General features: G+C 46.5%; 1 protein-coding gene across 1 annotated transcript in view; it reads right to left on the bottom strand.

The window, feature by feature from the left end:
* Positions 1–19,482, bottom strand: part of KANSL1 (KAT8 regulatory NSL complex subunit 1) — a 430,493-nt gene that overhangs the window by 99,578 nt on the left and 311,433 nt on the right. The window contains exon 12 of the mRNA XM_086919827.1: positions 16,494–16,606. Coding sequence (XP_086775953.1) covers positions 16,494–16,606 — 113 coding nt within the window. The remainder of the gene's footprint in view (positions 1–16,493; positions 16,607–19,482) is intronic.

The following is a 19,482-nucleotide window of genomic DNA, read 5'->3' as shown; positions in this document are numbered from 1 at the left end:
GAAGTCACTTCGAGGTGGGCTGCTGCCCCCCTCTTCTATTCTGGCCACGTCCATTTCTCCCTCGAAAGGACTGACCCCTTGGCTGGTACTGCCAGGACTGCTTCTGGTGACCTTGCTGAGTCTGCGAGTCTGCCTGGTGCGTTTGCTGGAAGGCCTGGTGCGATATACCTGGCTGGTTTCCACCTCTCCCGCCGGGCCTCCGTGCCGGGGTGCCTCTTCTGTTGCCTCTGAACTGCAATGCCCCCATGGACCTTGCCGTCTCGTTATCTTTTTTGAGTTGGCATAGTTTCTCGTCAACTGTTGCTCCGAAAAGCGTTTCGCCGTTGAACGGTGTGTTCAGGATACTGTGTTGTACCTCTGGTTTGAACCCTGAGATCCTGAGCCAGGCGTGTCTCCTTTCCGTGACACCCATCATCATGAGCCTGCTGGCGGTGTCTGCTCCGTCCAGGGCCGTCTTAAGGCAAGAATTTGCAGCGTTTTTCCCTTCTTCGATCAATTTTTCGGCCTTCTGCCTGGCATCCTGGGGTAGGTCCTTCACCAACTGCCCCAGCCCCTCCATGATCTGGTACATGTGCCTGTTTAACAGGGCGTTGGAATTAGCCATGCGCCAGTGGGTCGCGGCATTCCGCTCGATCCTTCTCCCCACCAGATCCATCCTCTTGCTCTCCTTATCCGGAGGTGGGCCCGAGGTAGTGGATACGCTCGCCCTCTTCCTAGCTGTGGCCGTGATAATGGAGTCAGCGGAGACCTCGCCCCGAATGTAGGCCGGGTCCTTTGAGGAGTGTTTGTACTTTTTCTCTGTTCTGGGAGTTACCGCCTTGCATGTTGCGGGCTCTTTGAACGCTTCCTTTCCCTGAGCAAAGACGCTCTCGAGCATTGGAAGGAACTGGCTTCTTGTTTGTGTTGGGAGCAATGTCTCTAGCAGGAAGTCTGCTTTCTGCTTTTCCTCGTCGAGCTTTAGCTGGAATGCAGCTGCGGCAGATTGTATCGCCGAGTTGTATGCCCCGATGTCGTCCGGCGGCGAGGGCCTGGAGGGGTATGAGTCGACCGCCTCTTCCGGGCTCTTGGTGTCGACGTCTAGGTAATCCGCCTTGCGTGGGTCAGAGGTGGCCGACTCGGCGTCCAACCTACTGCCCTCTTCCTCCTCATAGCTGTAATCCTCGTAGGGATTCTCTTCACCTTCCTGGTCGTCGTCGACCATCTCGTCGCCAGGCACATGGTCGTCGACATGTTCTTCTTCCTCTTCGACCAGATCTAGCACGGCGTGCTTGGTCTTGTGTGGAATTTTGAAGGCACTCATCTCATCGAAATCCTTCCTCCGCTGTAAGAGACTTGCCATTTCGGCCTCTAGCCGACGTTTTTTCCTTTCCATCTCGGCCGCGTTTTCGGCTTCGGAACTTTCGGCCCCTCTCTTCGTCGCCTGGTTCGGCGGCGAGATTCTCGGCGTCGACGGCTTGGACGTCGAACTGGCTTTCGGGTCCTTGGACGGTGCCGAGGCTTTAGGGTCTTTCTCCCTCGACGTCGATCGGTCCCTTTCGGCGACGATCTTCGACGCTTTCTGCTGGTCAACAGCTCTCGGCGCCAGGGACTCCTTCTCCGAGGATCCGCTGGGCCTGTTTGTGGTCGCGGACGGCAGATGTCGCTGCGTCGGCGCCTTCGGGCTCTTGGCCTCGTACTTTCGAGACTCAGAGTCTCTCGTGTTCTTGTGGGACGCCGAGTCTCCTACCTTATCAGGTGTCTTCTTGTAATCGGTCTCTACGACCGTGTAGCTGTCGTCTTCGGCGGCAGCGTTGTCCTCTTCCTCCGAGGACACCCCCAGCTCGTACAGCGATGGCGTCGGGGATTTTCCTTCGAGGGTGGCGAGTGCTACCCTCTTGTCTCTTCCTCACACGAAGGGTCTTCTGGGCGAAGACGGAGCAGGCGTTGCAGTCCTCGCTTCTGTGTTCTACCGGCAGGCAAAGGTTGCAAACCGGGTGCTGGTCTTTCTGAGCGTACTTGTGTCTGCAGTTCGGGCAGAACTTGAACGGCGTGTTGTCCATCCTCGTGCGTTCAGGCCTCCCTGACCGCGTTGACGTCGACGATCGTCGAAGTTATCGAGGTTTTCACCTTCTTTTCTCTTCGTCAATGTTCTGCGAAGTCTTCTTTAGTCTTCTTCTTCCAATATCTTCTCCAACTTCCACTCTTTTCAGCACTTTCTCCAAAAATGTCTGGAGCCCAAACGGGAACGATCCAGACCCGACCGCGGAAAAAAGAATCTGAAGATGGCGCCCAAGAGTGGGAGCTTCCGCAGGAAGCATGCCGACGTCACCGGAAATGCACCCGAGGAGGTGTGACGCCGACGCCCACAAGGGCTAAAAAAAACAAAAAAAAAAAAAAAGAAAAGACTACGAATCAGGACCCAACCACAAGACCGCGGAATATGCACAGCATAGTGAATCCAGAAAAATTCACGCTGCAAAATTCAGGCAGCCTAACTTACAACAGCTATATGCAGTGTTGTGTGCAAAAAGCAGCAAAAGGTAAAATGGCGTTTAAACTTCTAAGCCTATGCTAACATAGCAATGTGCGCAACAAGGCCCAGGCCCCACTACAGTGGCCGTGGTTTTGAAGTTGTGGGTGCTGGAGGGGCACAGGACTGAGCTGTCCCTGCGTGCAGTCTTTGATGTTGTGGACATTGATTCTGGAAGCCATGGCACAGTAAAGTAGATAACTTACTCTCTATTTGTGGTAGTGTGGGCGAGCAATAAGGCTATATCATAGAATAGTGTTAAGCATTTATTGTACACACAGGCAAGAAATGATGTCACACACTCAAAGACTGAACTCAGACCAATTGTTTTGTACAAAAATATTATATTTCTTTGTTGTATTTTATTTTTAGACTAAAGTCAGACTTGATGCAGGTATGAAAATGATAGTTACTTTGCCAGTAAGTATCTGTGCTTGGCATGTAGAGCTGTAGATGTACATGCTTTATATACTCCTACCATCTGGTGTTGGGTCCGGATGTTTGCAAATTGTTTTTCTTCAAAGAAGTCTTTCCAGTCACGAGGTAGGGGACTCTTTCTTTCGGTGATAGTGCGCTTGGGCAACAACTCCATTGTTAGATTGTTTTCCCGCAGAGGGTGATAATGGAGTTAGAGTAGTAAAAAGGAGAAGTCCATGAATGCATGTATCCAAGTAAGATGTTACTGCAACAGGGTCTAGGTACCCGGCGAGGCGGGTGGGCGCATATGACTACAGATCCATTGGCCAAGAACAGATGCATTTTTCGTTCGAGGCATGAGCTGTAGATCATATGCTGTGCATAGACTATATGCTTATACCCAACATTACCATCTGCACATTTCTTTTGTGTCTCAAGTTTGAGCACTACAAACCGATATCCATTGAGTTTGTCAGGTACACTTTATTCATACCTGTTTTATTTAATTATTTTTTCATTATTTTCATTTTCTTCAATATCTAAGAAAAACACTGTACATATTTACACACAAATATACAATACAAATCCACATATATATACCAAAATTCAACAATACATAGAGACAACTTCATCAACAGACATCAATTTCTGAGAGGCGTTCTGTAGTAACACCAAGTAACAAACCTACGTCACATTACACTAAATATTTCATCCATTACAAACTAATGTAGGAAAAAAGAAAGAAATTCTCAAAGCAAAATGATTCTGAAAGACCACACATTAATTGATTAGTCTACTGGACTTCTAAGTCAATCGCTTCTAAGTGTGCCGACGCGTTTCAAACCCTATAACATCAATTTTCGGGTTCTCATCAGGGCTCTGTCTTTTCTATTTGTCTGTGAAATATACACAAAAACAACATTGTTTTAGGTCACTACTCTTCCTAATAGTTTCCCATTTGTTTGCTTCTTTACATTAAGGTGTTACCTGTTTTTCCAGCTTATGGCGGTCCACAGGGTCGCTTACTTTAAAAAAAAAATGAAGATCCTTCTACTCTGCTACCTACAATAAAAGTGTGAAACATAATCACTATTTGTAGGGGCAAGTCGCTAAGTAGCCCAAATGCCAAAGCCATTTCCTGGACATACCTGCCTGTGGTGTCCGTCGCACATGCAGGCTTCTTATTGAATGTGCTCACACCTTTTTCTTAGTCACTTTCTGGCAATTCCTTCCTAGAAGTCACAAATTATATTTTGAGTCTCTTGTCTAAATTTGCGTTCCTAACGCGGCTGCGCTGGTTAAATCATACCTGTTTATTCTTGGAACGGGTGCTCAATATTTCTCGTGTAGTTATTCGACCCACTTTTACGATCTTTTTCGACAAATGGCCACTATTTTCACAAACTCCTAGATTGAAACACAGGACGGAGTGTTTATTTCTAGAGAAACTAATCTCTTTTAAAAGAGTTGCATTTCACTCGCACTGAAGAGGGTGCATACCTGGTACTGAGTTCGCGTAGACCTCCCGATCTTCGTGTAGATTAACGCTCGCTTAACCGCATCTTTTACCGGGGGCCATTGTCTTCTCGATATCTCTACAAAGAGGATATTGCTTTTAGAAAAACGGGTCTACTTGCTACGGAGTTTCTAATAAGTTGGGCAATTATAGCAGCAGCAGCTTACCTATTTCTTCAGCTGACCGGGACCCTCTGACTCAGTCTCTGGGTGCGGCGGCCATCTTTTAGGGTCTATCTTATAGTCTCAGATTAGCGGTCATGTGTGGCGGCCATCTTTCAATGTGGTCCGTCTTACATACTTCATACAGGGGGATTGCACCCATACCTTTGATGGGGACAGTCTGCGCTTATAATCGTGATATTTCAGACAGGGCATTGAGGCCACTCAATGCACTGTCGAACTTCAAAATTAGATACGCTTCTTTTTTAGTAGTGTTTTTTCAACATCGGCAGGGCTTTGTTGTTGGTTTATTGTGAACAGTACTGACCACTTGAAATCATTGTCTCCATGCTGTTTGTCCAAAAAATGATCGACCATCGGAGCAGATGATACTTTATTTTTAATACGTGATCGATGTTGGGTAATTCGCGTGTTTACTTGCTGGTTATAGAGTTTTGGACACGGGCACACGATTACATACACGATATTGTGTGTTCGACAATTCGAGAAACCCGCATGTTTCCATTTTACATTCTGAGGTATCTGGGTATACAAGGACGTAACGTCCATTGTTACCATTATTTGAAAATTCTGGCCTAGGGGCAAATATATAGCGGAGGCACATTCTCAAGTTGAAAACCCGGTCTGGTATAGGAAACTACAAGAAGATCCAGTCAAAGAAATACAAGGGACAATTGCTGAAATCATCAGGCCAGGGAGAGAAGAAGGGTTTGTTGGCCTTAAAGAAAGCGAGTTCCTGGTTAAAAAATTCCTGAGTAGACTAATCAATTAATGTGTGGTCTTTCAGAATCATTTTGCTTTGAGAATTTCTTTCTTTTTTCCTACATTAGTTTGTAATGGATGAAATATTTAGTGTAATGTGACGTAGCTTTGTTACTTGGTGTTACTACAGAACACCTCTCAGAAATTGATGCCTGTTGATGAAATTGTCTCTATGTATTGTTGAATTTTGGTATATATATATATATGTGGATTTGTATTGTATATTTGTGTGTAAATATGTACAGTGTTTTTCTTAGATATTGAAGAAAATAAAAATAATGAAAAAATAATGAAATAAAACAGGTATGAATAAAGTGTACCTTACAAACTCAATGGATATTGGTTTGTAGTGCTCAAACTTGACACAAAAGAAATGTGCAGATGGTAATGTTGTGTATAAGCATTTAATAATGGTCCAACCAACTGCATGTCCCAGGACCTAACTCCCCATATAGAAAAAGTGCATAGACTATATAGCAGTTATCTCCCAAATCAGTAGTTAACCTGTATCTGTTGCAGTGGTCTGAAATAGTGTACGTAAAACAGCCAGGCCCACTCTAGCTTGTTGTCTTGCTAACTCCTCTACACAATATGTTTTGTGAATATGTGAGGTGTAGACCATGTTGCAGCTTTGCATATGTCATCTATGGGTATATGTCCTAAGAATGCCATAGAAACCCCAAGTTTGCATGTAGTGTGTGCTCTAGGGGCAACTGTTAACATTTGTTTTGCTTTTGCATAGCATATTTTAAGGCACTTGACTATCCACCTTGCAATACCTGATTTTGATATGGGATTGCCTTTATGTGGTGGAGCAAAAGCAACAAAAAGTTGATTTGTGTTACGGAAAGGTTTTGTCCTTTCTATGTAAGGAAAAAATTATCTCTTCACATCAAATGTGTGTAGGGCACATTCTGCCACTGAATCTGGTTGAGGGAAGAACACAGGAAGTTTGGCATGAATTTGTCCAGTTTCTTAATTACAATCTCCTTCTGTTTCAGATCCAAAGATGGAATATCGATCCAAGGCTCTTTATTTGAAGTACTTTCTTTAAACGTCAGTTTTGGTGTTTCGGGTTCTGAAGTTTTCGGCTCAGAGGATTTAGGTTTGTAGACCGATGGAATGGAAACCAGAAGGTGTTTGGATTTCGACGCCAAAGATTTTGGGTCGGCACTGGGGTGGGGACGAGTAGAATGAGCCAGAAGGCTGTTTATGTTTTGACGCCGAGCTCTAAGGTGGGGCTCTCGAAACCTTTTCACTGTGCCGACCTTGGCCTGAAGACAGAGGAGGGATCGGAGCCTTTTTATGGAGGAGATGGGAGGGGAAGGAAGTCTCTTTACACACAATCCGTTGTCCCGGTGTGAGGTCTTCGGCTTCTAAGTCTGCTTCAGACACGGAGATGTGTTCCTCCTCCATATCAGCTTCCTGCGCTTGTGATTCTTCGTGTTCCGACTCGTCTCTGAGGAGATCTGGAGTGGAGCCACTTTGCTGGTACATTTCGTGACATCGAGTTTGACTGTCACGGAGCATTTTATTCGATTGAAACGGGGATACGCGCCGCAGTCCTTGTCGTGTTCCGGCGATAGACAAAGGTTGCACTCTTTGTGCAAGTCGGTGCACGGAAACTTAGAGCAACACCCTGGACAGAACTTAAATGGAGTCCGTTCCATCGAGTGCTACCGATCCCGGTGCGGGTAGGCCCAACGGCCTTCCTCGAATGTTATGATTGCAAGTTTTCTATTGTAAACAATACCCAGAGAATGGGAAATTCAATAGATAAGCAATACCGCAGAGGATAGTGTATTGCGCGTCGAAGGGGGCCCGAAGAAACGGTGCCAAACTGGAGCTCAACAATTCACATCTGAACCAGATGGTGGAAAAAAAAAAACTAACAATGGAGTCGATGCCTACGCGCACTATCACCGAAAGGGGGAGCTCGAAGAAAACCAAAGTGCAAACATCCGGACCCAACACTAGATGGTGATCTATGCACAGCATATGATCTACAGCTCATACGCCTCGAACATGAAGTTATCTGTTTAAAGGTAAGTACTTGATTGTGGGAGTTGGGTTTCTGGGGTTAGAACTAGGGTTCCCCTAGGGTCAAAGATGCACTCAAAGAGCACCCTCGGCGGCAGGATGCAGAGTGCTGATGCCCAATGTTATCCAAAGAGGGTCCCTTCTGGTTGGTGTCTGCTCACGGGCAGGTCACTTGGATGTGGGAGCAAAGCTCCTGGGTTTAGCTTATGGCAAGGGGGATCAAAGTTAGCACACAAAGTGCATGCACAGCGGTGGTCGGGTGCTGAATCTATGTTGGAAGTCCTTCTGGTTTTAATGGGAAAGCTCCGGTCAGAACAAATATGGCAGGCTCGAGCATGAAGGTCTTCTGGAAGCTCCAATCTTGGTTTCCCCACTGATACTCCCACCCAGTGTAGGGGTCAGAACTGGTGGGGCCAGTTGCTGGGAGCGGTAAATTGCTGGGTCAGCTCACAAAGGCGGCTAAGCCTTTGAAGCTTCCCCTTTGTGGATACTGCCCATCCTAGGGGAGTAGGCTCGGCACCTCTGCCCAGGATTTATTTATTTTATGCGATTTTATATAGCGCGAACTTTACCCGAAGGTGTCAGAGCGCTTTACATAAGAACCAGTTGAAAAACATAAGGACTTGTTATGTTATGTTATGTTAATAACATTTATTAGGCGCAACAGCTGCCCCAGCGAAGGGGCGTCCTGGCGCTTAGGATTACATGTGTTACAAAGAGGAAACAAACAGAAAAAATTGCAAATGTACAAGATGTAAAGTCACACAAGGAGGAGATACAAATGGATATACTCTAAGAGTCACATAGGAATGGTAGATAGTACAAAGGTCTACTGCATATGCTAGTGATTAGAGTTATCTCTATACACATAGGGAAGGGACACACATGGATATATTCTAAGAGTCACATAGGAATGTTAGAGAGCACAGCGGGCTACTGCATATTCTAGTGATTAGAGTTATCTCTATACATGGGGCGGGGATATGACTGGATATACTCGAAGAGTCACATAGGAATGGTAGATAGTACAAAGATCTACTGCATATGCTAGTGATTAGAGTTATCTCTATATACATACGGAAGGGATACACATGGATATACTCTAAGAGTAACATAGGAATGGTAGAGGGCACAGCGGACTACTGCATATACTAATGGTTAGAGTTATCTCTATATAAATAGGGAAGGGATACACATGGACATACTCTAAGAGTCACATAGGAATGGTAGAGTGCACAACGGTCTACTGTATATACTTGTGATAAGAGTTATCTCTATATACAGAAAAGCAGAGTTCCATTAAGTGGGGTTGGTGGGGGAATGCAGTCGGAGGGGGGATGTAGTCACAGAACCAGGGGAGGGACAGAGAAGGGCAGGAATGTGAGACAAACGAGAGAGGGAAGCAGATAGTAACGATTAAGACAGCTAGGAGTGTGTCAGAGGCAACAGGAGACAATAGAAAGGTCTCTAGGACAGAGAGGGGAGAGGTCAGAGGTCGCTAAAATGGCAGAAAAGAAAGGTAGAAGAATAAGCGAGTCATAAAAAGAAAAGAAAATGGCAGGGAGTGAAGAGGTCCAAGTCCGAAAGTCCAGGAGGAGTGCTGCCACAGCCAGCAAGTCCGGGGGGAGAAAGGCAGTCCGCAGCAAAGTCACAGCCACATCGTCCATGAGGAGCTGGGGCAGAGGAGTTTGATCCGGAGACCAGGGGTCGGGGAAGAAAGACCACGGGCGCCAAGACAGCGGTTCGCAGAACGGGAGGCAGTCCCGGGAGAAGGGGAGAACACGCCACAAAGCTGTCCCACATCATCTGGGGCCAAATGGAAGAGCCTCAGCAACGCCGACGCTGGATGGGCACAGGGGGAGGCACAGGATGAGGGCACAGTAGGAGAGCTCAGCAGGCTATGCTTTGGCAGCAGCCGATCACAAGCTTGAAAGTCTGCCCGAGGAGTCATTTGCTTTGTTTCAGGACCTGGAGAGGAACAATTGTTACTTACCTGTAAACAGGTGGTTCTCCAGTATTGGTGTCTTTCATAGATTCACATGCTTGAATATTCCCCGCCGTCGTAGTGGGAGTCCCACGGTAAATAAAATAGCAACAACATACCAATAACATATGTATGTAAATACATAACACATGAAATAATAGTAAATACATAATAAAGACTCAAAAACAATTCCTACAAAGGAATACATGAGAGAAAAAACATTTGTAATTGTAAAAAAAATGTAAATTGATACATGTATAGCGCACTACTCACCCGCAAGGGTCTCAAGGCGCTTGTACGAATACCGCTGTGGAACCCATCCTGGCTTTCCCTGTGAGGCGTCCACTCCTGGGCACCCCCAAGGTGGAGGCCAGGCATCCTTAGCGTTGTGGGGGCCGTTGTGGAGATTAAGCAAGCTATTGCCCAGAGTTGCAGAGTGGGACTTCATGATTGGAATAGGCACCCAGGCGAGAATTATCGAGTCAGTGGAATTTTTGAGCCCAAGACCCGCCGAGGCGGGGAATTGAACCTCTAACCATTGAGCCACAAACTACAGCTAATCAGGCGCCAGCACCCTTCCAGAATGTTCTCCTCAGAGCTCAGACCCTCAGATTTTCGTAGCACAGGAGTGACAAAAGTCGATGAGGAGAAACGAGCCTCTGAGGGGAGGAGGGTGGGTCGCATGTGAATCTATGAAAGACGCTGATACTGGAGAACCACCTCTCTACAGGTAAGTAACAATTGTTCTTCCCCAGTATTAGGGTGTCTTTCATAGATACACATGCTTGAATAGAATAGAGAGCAGTAACATCCGAAGAGGTCTGATTACTATGCAACAGCATGGAGAAAACCAAAGAGACAGTAATAATACATGTAAGTACTGATAGCAATCATATAAAACCATAGTGGCGGAGGGAAGACAGAGGCTCACCTTAGTAAAAAAGATGACAAAGTACTGTCTGTCCCCCTGCTGTATCCCCCTCGTTGATGGCATTGAGCAGTAGTGCTTCGTGAACATGTGCTGGTTGGACCACGTGCTTCTCGGCAGATCTGATGAAGCGGCACACCAGCAAACAGGGCGGTAGAGGTTGACATCGCCCTGGTGGAATGAGCCCTCACTGAAGAGTGTAGAGGCTTGCCGGCATGCTGATGGCAGAAGACAATGGCTGAAGAAATCCAACGTGCAATAGTTGGCTTGGTAACAGGGCGCCCTTTACGCATGCGTCCGTATGCAATGAACAGTTGATCGGACCTGCGAAAAGGGGCAGTCCTGCTGATGTAAAATTTAAGGCATCGTTTGATGTCCAAAGAGTGCAACCGTTGCTCTGCCGGAGATTGAGGATCGGCAAAGAAAGTCTTTAAGAAAACAGGCTCATTTAGATGGAAATCCGTAGGCACCTTCAGCAGGAAAGTTGGGTGGAATTGGGGAAAAGGAGGTTTAACAGTAAGAGCATGAAGATCACTCACGCGACAAGATGTCAGAGCAAGGAGAAGTCCTGTTCGTTGAGGGAGCCTTTGCCTGGAAAAGGCCCTCCTTAATTTCGCTTGAGATGGGGAGATTCATAAACTCTCGATGCTCAGAAGCCATGCTGTCAGGTGTAATGACTGTGGATCTGGGTGCCAAACTTGTCCTTCGGACATTGTGAGGAGATCTGGAATAACCCTCAAAGGAAGAGGAGCAGCTAGCGACAACAGATGGAGTACCAGAACTGTCTCGGCCAAGCAGGGGCTATCAAGATCATCCTGCATGGTTCCACCTTGATCTTCCTGATGAGCCGCGGGATCAGAGGGATGGGGGGAAAGGCGTAGACAAATGTCCTTGACCAGGCTATCGAAAGCGCATTCTCCAGTGACCCTCGATGGTGAAATCTGCTTGTGTAAGACCGGCATTTCTTGTTGGTCGGTGTGGCAAAGAGATCCACCTCCGGTCTGCCCTACTGGCTGAAGACCTCTTCCGGAACTCGCTGGTTCAATTCCCACTCGAGGCTGACTGAGGATGACCTGCTCAGTCTGTCGGCGTTCTCGTTTAGAACTCCTGGCAAGTGTTCCGCCTTTAGCAATATTCCCTGAAGGATCGTCCATTCCCAGATCGGTTGAGCTTCCTACGACAATGGACGAGATCTGGTTCCTCCTTTCTTGTTCACGTAGTGCATGGCCGTGGTGTTGTCCGTCCTGATAAGCACTTGCGGACCTCCCAAGCGGGGAAGAAAGGCTTGCAGAGCCAGTCTTATTGCCCTTAGCTCCAAAAGGTTGATGTGGAGTCGTTGTTCCGGAGGAGACCAAGGACTGCTGACATGCAAGTCTTGCATCACTGCTCCCCAACCCTCCAATGACGCGTCCGTTGTTACTACTTGAGGAGACGGATCGTTTACGAAGGATAGACCTTGGGACAAGTTGTTTTGATCTGCCCACCATAAGGCCGCTTCCCTCATCATTGGAGTGACGGTCACCTTGTCCTCGAATGATCCGTGAACCTGCTTCCATTGGTTGTCTAGTTGCTCCTGTAGAGAACGCATTCTCAGTCTGCAGTGAGGAATCAGGGGCATACATGATAAAATTACCCCCAGCAGAGATTTGTAGCGGCGTACTGAAAGACACCTTCTTTCTTGTAAGTCCCGAGCCAAGGTCTGTAGTTTCTCCCTCCTTTCCAGAGTAGGGAAGGCTTTCAAAAGCTTTGAATCCAGGATGGCTCCCAGGAAACTAGCCTTTCTGGACGGGACCAGGGATGACTTTTCTTTGTTTAGAGTAAGTCTCAGATTCTGAAACAAATTTGTACAAGCCTGAACAGCGTCCAGCGCTGCTTCCCTGGGCGGGACCTTCAGCAACCAGTCGTCCAGGCAGGGGAAGACCTGAAAATGGTTTCTTCGCAGAAATGCTGCTACTGGCGCCAGCACCTTTGTAAAAATCCTCGGGGCTGAGCGAAGTAAAAAGGGTAAAACCCTGAATTGAAAGTAGCTCTCTGCTACTGTGAATCGTAGAAACCTTCTGTGTGCTCGGTGAATCGGGACATGGAAGTATGCGTCCTCGAGATTGAGCGTGGCCATGAAATCCCCTGGGCTGATGAGCCTCAAGATGTCTTGGGGAGAGACCATCCGGAAGGACAGGGAGATGAGATAGGTGTTGAGCTCCCTGAGATCTAAAAAGGGGCGCAATTTCTCCAGCGTTTTCCTTACCAGGATGAACCTGGAATAGAATCCTTGTCCCTTTTGTTTGGCGGGGACCGGCTCTATCGCTCCCTTCCGGAGCATCTTTTGGACTTCGAGCTGCAGGAGACGCAGGTGTTTCGATGGAATGGCTGCCGGGGGCTTGGGTGGAGGGACTTGCGTAAATTCCAAGGTATGTCTTTTACGAATAATGTTGAGCACCCAACGGTCCGATATTATCCTGGACCAGTTCTGAAGGTATTTGGTTACCCTGCCTCCAACTGATGATTTCTTGGAGGATGGTCCAGTAGGAAGAGCCAGGAGGCCGCTATTGGTGCTTGGACGAATCCTGTCCTCACCCAGCCTGTTTCCCCTTATTGTAAGGCTTGGAGTAGTTAGAAGATTGGCCTTGTCTCTGTTGATAAGGCTGACGGTATTGCTGGGAACCTGAGCCCGTGGATGAATAGCGCTGTTGTTGATAGGACCCCCTGTAGTTATTACCTCTGGAACCCTTAAAAGGAGACTTGCGGTATTGAAGGGTACCCAAGGATCTGGCAGTTTCCGTATCCTTTTTGATTTCCTGAAGTGTCATCGATCAGTTTTCCAAATAATGGCTCCCCATCAAAGGGAAGATCCAGGACTTTGTTTTAAATCTCTGGTCGCAACCAAGTAGCCTTCAGCCACCCCTGGGGATGGAGGACTGCCGCCTCAGCCAAGAAACGAAATGCTGTCGTTGCAATGTCCATGGCACAGTCAATGATCTCCATTGACGTCGCTTCTCCCTCCTGCAAGATCTTTTTCGCCTCTGATGTTGACTCTGGAGGTAGCTTGTCTAGGAACGGAGCAACATCACACCATAGTTGGCGGTCGTATCTACCCAAGATCGCCAGGGCATTGGCAGCTCCCACTAGAAGACTCGCCATCGACGAGAATATTTTCCCAGTATTATTCAATCTCCGCCCTTCCTTGTCCTGAGGAGTTGTTAAGGGAGCAGAGGGGTTACGGGATTTCCTCTGCGCTGCCTGTGAAATAACTGAGTCTGGTTTGGGATGGCCCGTTAAGGCCGCTGGTCCATCGTCAGGTGCTCTATATTTCGTATCCAGACGCGGTAGCACAGGGACCACCGTCGCTGGGTTCTTCATAGCCTTCAGGCCTTCCTTCCACAGATGATCTACAATAGGAATGGACCTTGTTGTCTTTCTGTAGGGTTCCTTGAAGTCTTACAAGAAACAATCCGTAGCCACCGCAGGCATGGCCAATTTGAACCTGCCAGCTGCTCTTTCCATCAGCTGATGGAAACCTCCTATGTTCGTTGGCAGGGAATCTACTGGATCCGGAACTGGAGATTAAGGATCCGGAATGATGTATTTATCCCATTCAGTTGTATGTACAGAGTCACGATCCGAATGTTGATCCTCATCCGAGGCATCATCATGGCCATCTGCCGGCCAGGAAGGATCCTGTGGAAAAGATAGCCGAGGGGATACCTGAGCAGGTAATCCAGGAATAGCCGTTGAGGCAGAAACCAAGGCAGGCGCTGCCGGAACCAGAATTGGCCTAATCGCCTTAGGATTTGTAGTACTGCAGCATCTTATGCAGGTCCTGAAGGAAAGAAGATGGTACTGTAACCATATCCTGCCCAGAATAATGTTGTGACTGGGCCGCCTGATGATGTCCACCATCCTCCTGGTCATATCCCCCTTCAGTCTGTCTCTTGACATTTGACCAAAGTTGAGGGACTATTGGCATAGCTATACGAGTCCTGGTCATCCTCATCCGACTCCCCTTCCTCAAAGAGCAAAGCTAGTGGCAAGGGGGTCACTCTCCTAGGAGATGTCATCTCCTGCGTAATTCTTGTAACTGAAATCGTAATTCTCTTTTCAGAGGACAATACCGTCGACAGTTGTACACACGTCGACGAGATTGGTGTCGTCGACGATGAACCTGACGATCCAGCTGTCGTCATCGTTATAGTCGCCGTCGTCGATGCTCTCGTCGACGACAGTAGTCGTCGGGGTCATCATGGTCGTCGGCGACACTAACTAGTAGTCGATGCTGTGGTACTAGTTGACGCCTTCGTCGAAGCCTTAGTCGTCGACGCCTTAGTCGACGACACAGTCGTCAGCAAACCTCCCGTCGACACTGATGAACCTGCCGTCGACGCTTCCTTCTTAGACGACGATCCCTTCGTCGACGAATCAAAACCAATTTTACTTTTGTCTTTAATTTCTTTGTCGACGGAAACTCCGCCGACGTCTTCGAGGACTTAGAACTCCTCTCAGAAGACTGAGAAGAGGGTTTCTTGAAGGCTGAGTCAGTCTTCTCACCCTTGGAAGGCGTAGCTGGTCCTACCCTCTCCTTTTCACCTCGCTGAGGAGATTTGCTGGGACCCTGGCTCTCAGACTCAGTGGGGGTCTTTTTTGAGGCCTTAGAAGGACGCTCCACAGAAGGAGAAGGGGAACCCCTACCCCTCTTCACTGACCTTCTTGAGGAAGATGCCAATGCCGTATCCTCAATGTCACTAGAGACAGTATCCTTCCTGGATTTAAACTTCTGGAGCCATGTCAAAAGCCTAGCCTCACGGTCCCGGAGGGTCCTGGTTGAAAAGGTGCAACAGATTTTACAGTCCGCAGCCTTGTGGTTAGGATAGAGGCAATAGATGCAGTCCTTATGCTTATCCTCCACAAAAAGCCTTTTCATGCCACAGGTCGAACATGGCTTGAAAAGAGCCTTCTTGTCAGACATCCTGGAAAGCAGCTAATAATTCTGAAGTGAATCTGAAAAGAATCTGAAGAAAAACCTTGAAGAAACTCTTTGAAGAGTAGAAGTTGAGCAGAGCTCAAAGGAGACTCCGTAAGTACAACGTGCGGTAGAAAATCTGAGGCTCTGAGGTTCCTTCAGGAGGGTTCTAAGGGGTGAGGCACTTCTGATTGGCTGATGCCTAAGTTTGGTCTCTTTTACAAAAAGAGGGTGATATGCTACAAAAGGGAATGAGGCCTAGGCCTTTTTCTTTCTCTTTTGTACCTACTGCTATGGTATTTTTTTTACCAAGACTCCCATTCCGACGACGGGGAATGATACAAAAGCATGGGAATCTATGAAAGTTCCAATACTGCGGCAAGAGGAATTGGCAGATAGATGCATCTATCAGAAGTGCTGGTTTCTTTTCTGCAAGCCTTTTTACTACATGCCATGTTATCTTCCAGTGCCAATGACTTTTTTTTTGCTACTTGAATAAAAAAATCTAGCGGTGGCAGTGAAAAATAGCATCAGTACAATTAAGGTTTGGAGCACTGTTGTCTTACAGTTTGCACATTAGAGTGCCCATCTAAGGTCCAACCCCAAAGAATATTTACCAAATGCTTTTCTGATCCATAACACCAGATGGAAGAATAATACACAACATCCGAATCTGTATTACACTGATGGTGCATAATGCTCTAAACCTACATTTGGGATAAAGGCAAGATAGCAGGATTGCTTGCATATTCAGTTTTCATGCTCTATAGTTGGTAGACCTATTTTCTGCGTTATGGTATAATCTTCTATCACCTCCTGATATAAACCTCAACTCCTCTATGCATTCTGTGTGGCAAGATCCCAAACATATTGCTTATACAATATGGTTTCCTGGAAAGACATGGTTAAAGACCGAACCAGCTGTGGATGCTTCCCAGTAAATACTCACTGCCCTGGGCCCCAAAAAAATTATCAGTACTTAGTTCTATTAAAAATAAAATATCTTTACGAGAGGCACTTTTTTCTATAATGTAAATGCACTTACTCTGGTAGACTGTATGTAGAAGAGATACTGAGTGTTAACGAATACTAATGAACATTCCATGATTGAATTCCAACCTTCCTGGGGGTCACCCGTGAATGAGTGATATTGTGAATTAACAAAGTTTTGTGGCATACAATACAAGGTCTAGGACCTTACCTGCTCCCTCGTCTCTGAGGGGGCATGCTGGATGTGGACACCCACCTCGCCCGTTCTATTTCTTCACACCTCGCATGGAGGGCAGAAAATGCAGCATCAGACAGATCTTCAATCTGGAAAAAAAATAGGATATTCTCCTCACTTCAAGCTCAGAACAGCACAGGTGTCAAAAGCGCCAGGATGCCCGTAGGGTTGCAGAGCGCTTTATAAATACCATAAATAAATAAAATAAATAAGTAAAGGTGTTTCAAATCCTTGTCAATGTCAACCCAGCTGAAGATTCCTGAAAATCTTCTAAAATTACCAAGGACTGCCTTGTAAAGGATCTTATTGATACATCTGCAATAAGCAATAGTTACTTTCCTTTAATCCTAGTTCTATTTCAGGGGACCAACCCATTGAAATCATATACACAGAACTGTCCCACCAACTTGCAGGATTCAGGAGCACTTTTGCAAAATAGAAAAAAAATGTTTTCACTTAGTTAGAAAAGCCATTTCTTCTCATTTAAAGTAAAATAACTTAGTAGCCCATATAAAGATTCTACGGACCAAACCAGTTTTATTTTTTAATCCAATACTCTATTTGAAAGTTCGAAAAGTCACAATGGAAACCAGGCAAAAAAACTAAAAGACTTAACACAACCAAACAATTGTACAGGAAATGAGGGACAATGATAGGGCAATGTTCCCATCAATGCTAAGGATTCAATCCCAAAGCATCCCATCATGCTGTCTCAGTGGTAATTGCTCCACTTTTTTTTTTAAACAGGGATACAAACTACTGCAGCCAACAGCTTCCTTTATTCCTTCCACTGGGAAGGAGGGTGGGTTATTTCTGATTTCAATGAAACACCCAGTAATAATCCTAAGCATTGAACATTGTAGCAAGCCGATCCCTATTAAATGCTGCAGAAGGGGAAAAATAAAAATAATGGATTACACAAAGATCCAATGAGGCTAGTCAAACTTTGCATCCGATCTACAGTCAAATCTACCCAAATCTCTCTTTCACAAAGACTGCCCTCAACTCAAACAGTATGGAGTTGAGTTTCTGCCGGAGACTGGAGTCCTCTGATCTCGACTTCTCCCAGATGATATTTTCAACGAAGCAGCGATCCATCTCCACGGTCATCACTGTGTGGGAGTAAGGAGAGGGGTCTGCCGCTGGCTCAATCGCAGTCAGATACATTCCCCCTGCTGCTACATAGGTAGAATATTTAGCCTTAGTGGGGTGAGTTTTCAGTTCACCAACCTAAGTTATTGTTTATTCATAGTACCATAAAATGCATGAGACACCTCATCTCAGACTGTACATACTTTCACTGGACACTTATCTAGATTCAGACTCCTGAGTGGCTACTCAAAGGCTTCTTTCAGGAATCTTTGATTACTAGCACTGTAGTACTACTGTTTTCAGCAATTATTCACACAGTATCCTCCATTTTTCTCAAAAATAACCTGACTGTCACCTCTGGGGATATGATGAGGTGCAGGATATATTGTGAGGTTCTTAAAGGCACAGTGCCTGTTTACTCTCCTATGCTTTGCATTGCAGTCTATTGGCTATTAATGTTGCATTCTTTCATTTAAATAAAGGTTTGTTAAAGATTTTCTATGGCCACTTTTCTATCAATGACAAATTTTTATTGAATTGACTTTTTAAAAAAAATTAAATGTGCTCATTTTTGGCCTTCCTTTTCGATGAAAACACCGACGCGCACACAGTGTATTGTTGAATAAAGTTAGATACACATACATGTATAATTTTAAGTGCACTCCGGGATCACCACGTGTTAGCAGGACAATTAAGTGAATATGATAATTGAGGAGGATCCCCTGAAAGAGAGTACCAGTTGCAGAATTAACTTTCATTTTGGATGCGCAATAGGTCAACTGCAGCGCCCCTCGGGTTTCTGGCTATGATGCACTTCTAGATCAACTGCGCTTCTTGGGACAGTATTCTGGCTTGTGCTTGCTCAAGCTGTGCATAGTCCTTATAATGCCAGTTTGAACAATAAGGGACATGGTAAACAAGACCTAGCAGAACTGCTTCTTGACAGGAGCAAAAACAACAATTGATGGACAGAATGCAGAACAACGTCATACATTCACCCCAGTACAGAGATCTGGGCCCAAATCCATTGTTTTTTTGCACTCCATACCACCCATGTTCAGACAGCCATATGCAAATAAGCCTTGACCCTGTGCCTCATGGGAACAGTCCAGCCCGAACTGATAAGCCATGTCTTTCCTGGACCAGAATCAAGCATCCTAGGAACGGTTTCTGGCTATCAGCCGTCTTCAGCCAGGATAGCTTGACTCCAGTGGTGTGGAGAGCATGGGACTCACGTCTGAGCATACCCATCCCACTCGGGGTGACAAATGTAAAAACAACAATTGATGGACAGAATGCCGAACAATGTCATACATTCACCCCAGTACAGAGATCTGGGCCTAAATCCATCGTTTGTTTGCACTCCACACCACCCCAGTTCAGACATGGCCATATGCAAATCAGTCTGACCCTGTGCCTCATGGGAACAGTCCAGCCCGAACTGCTAAGCCATGTCTTTCCTGATCTGGATTTAACCCAGATCAGTTGACTGGGGGTGAGTGTTTGTATTGTCAACGCACTGTCCATCACCACCTTTGGTTTTTCTTTGTTCGCCCTAAGTTGGCAGGGTATGCTCAGACGTGAGTCCCTTGCTCACTTTGCCACTGGAGTCAAGCAAGCCCGGTTGAAGACGGCTGTAATGCCAGAAACCTGTCCTGGGAAGCTTGATTCCGGTCCAGGGAAGACATGGCTTGGCAGTTCGGGCTGGACTGTTCCCATGAGGCACAGGGTCAGACCGATTTGCATATGGCCATGTCTGAACTGGGGTGGCGGAGTGAGCTAAAGAACGGTGATGGATTAAACCCAGATCATTTGACTGGGGGTGAGTGTATTGTCAACGCTCCGTCCACCACCACCTTTGGTTTTTCTTCTT

Source organism: Lissotriton vulgaris, chromosome 5 (assembly GCF_964263255.1).
Source record: "Lissotriton vulgaris chromosome 5, aLisVul1.2, whole genome shotgun sequence".
Classification (NCBI taxonomy): Eukaryota; Metazoa; Chordata; class Amphibia; order Caudata; family Salamandridae; genus Lissotriton; species Lissotriton vulgaris.
This window is presented reverse-complemented; position numbering and strand designations above follow the sequence as displayed.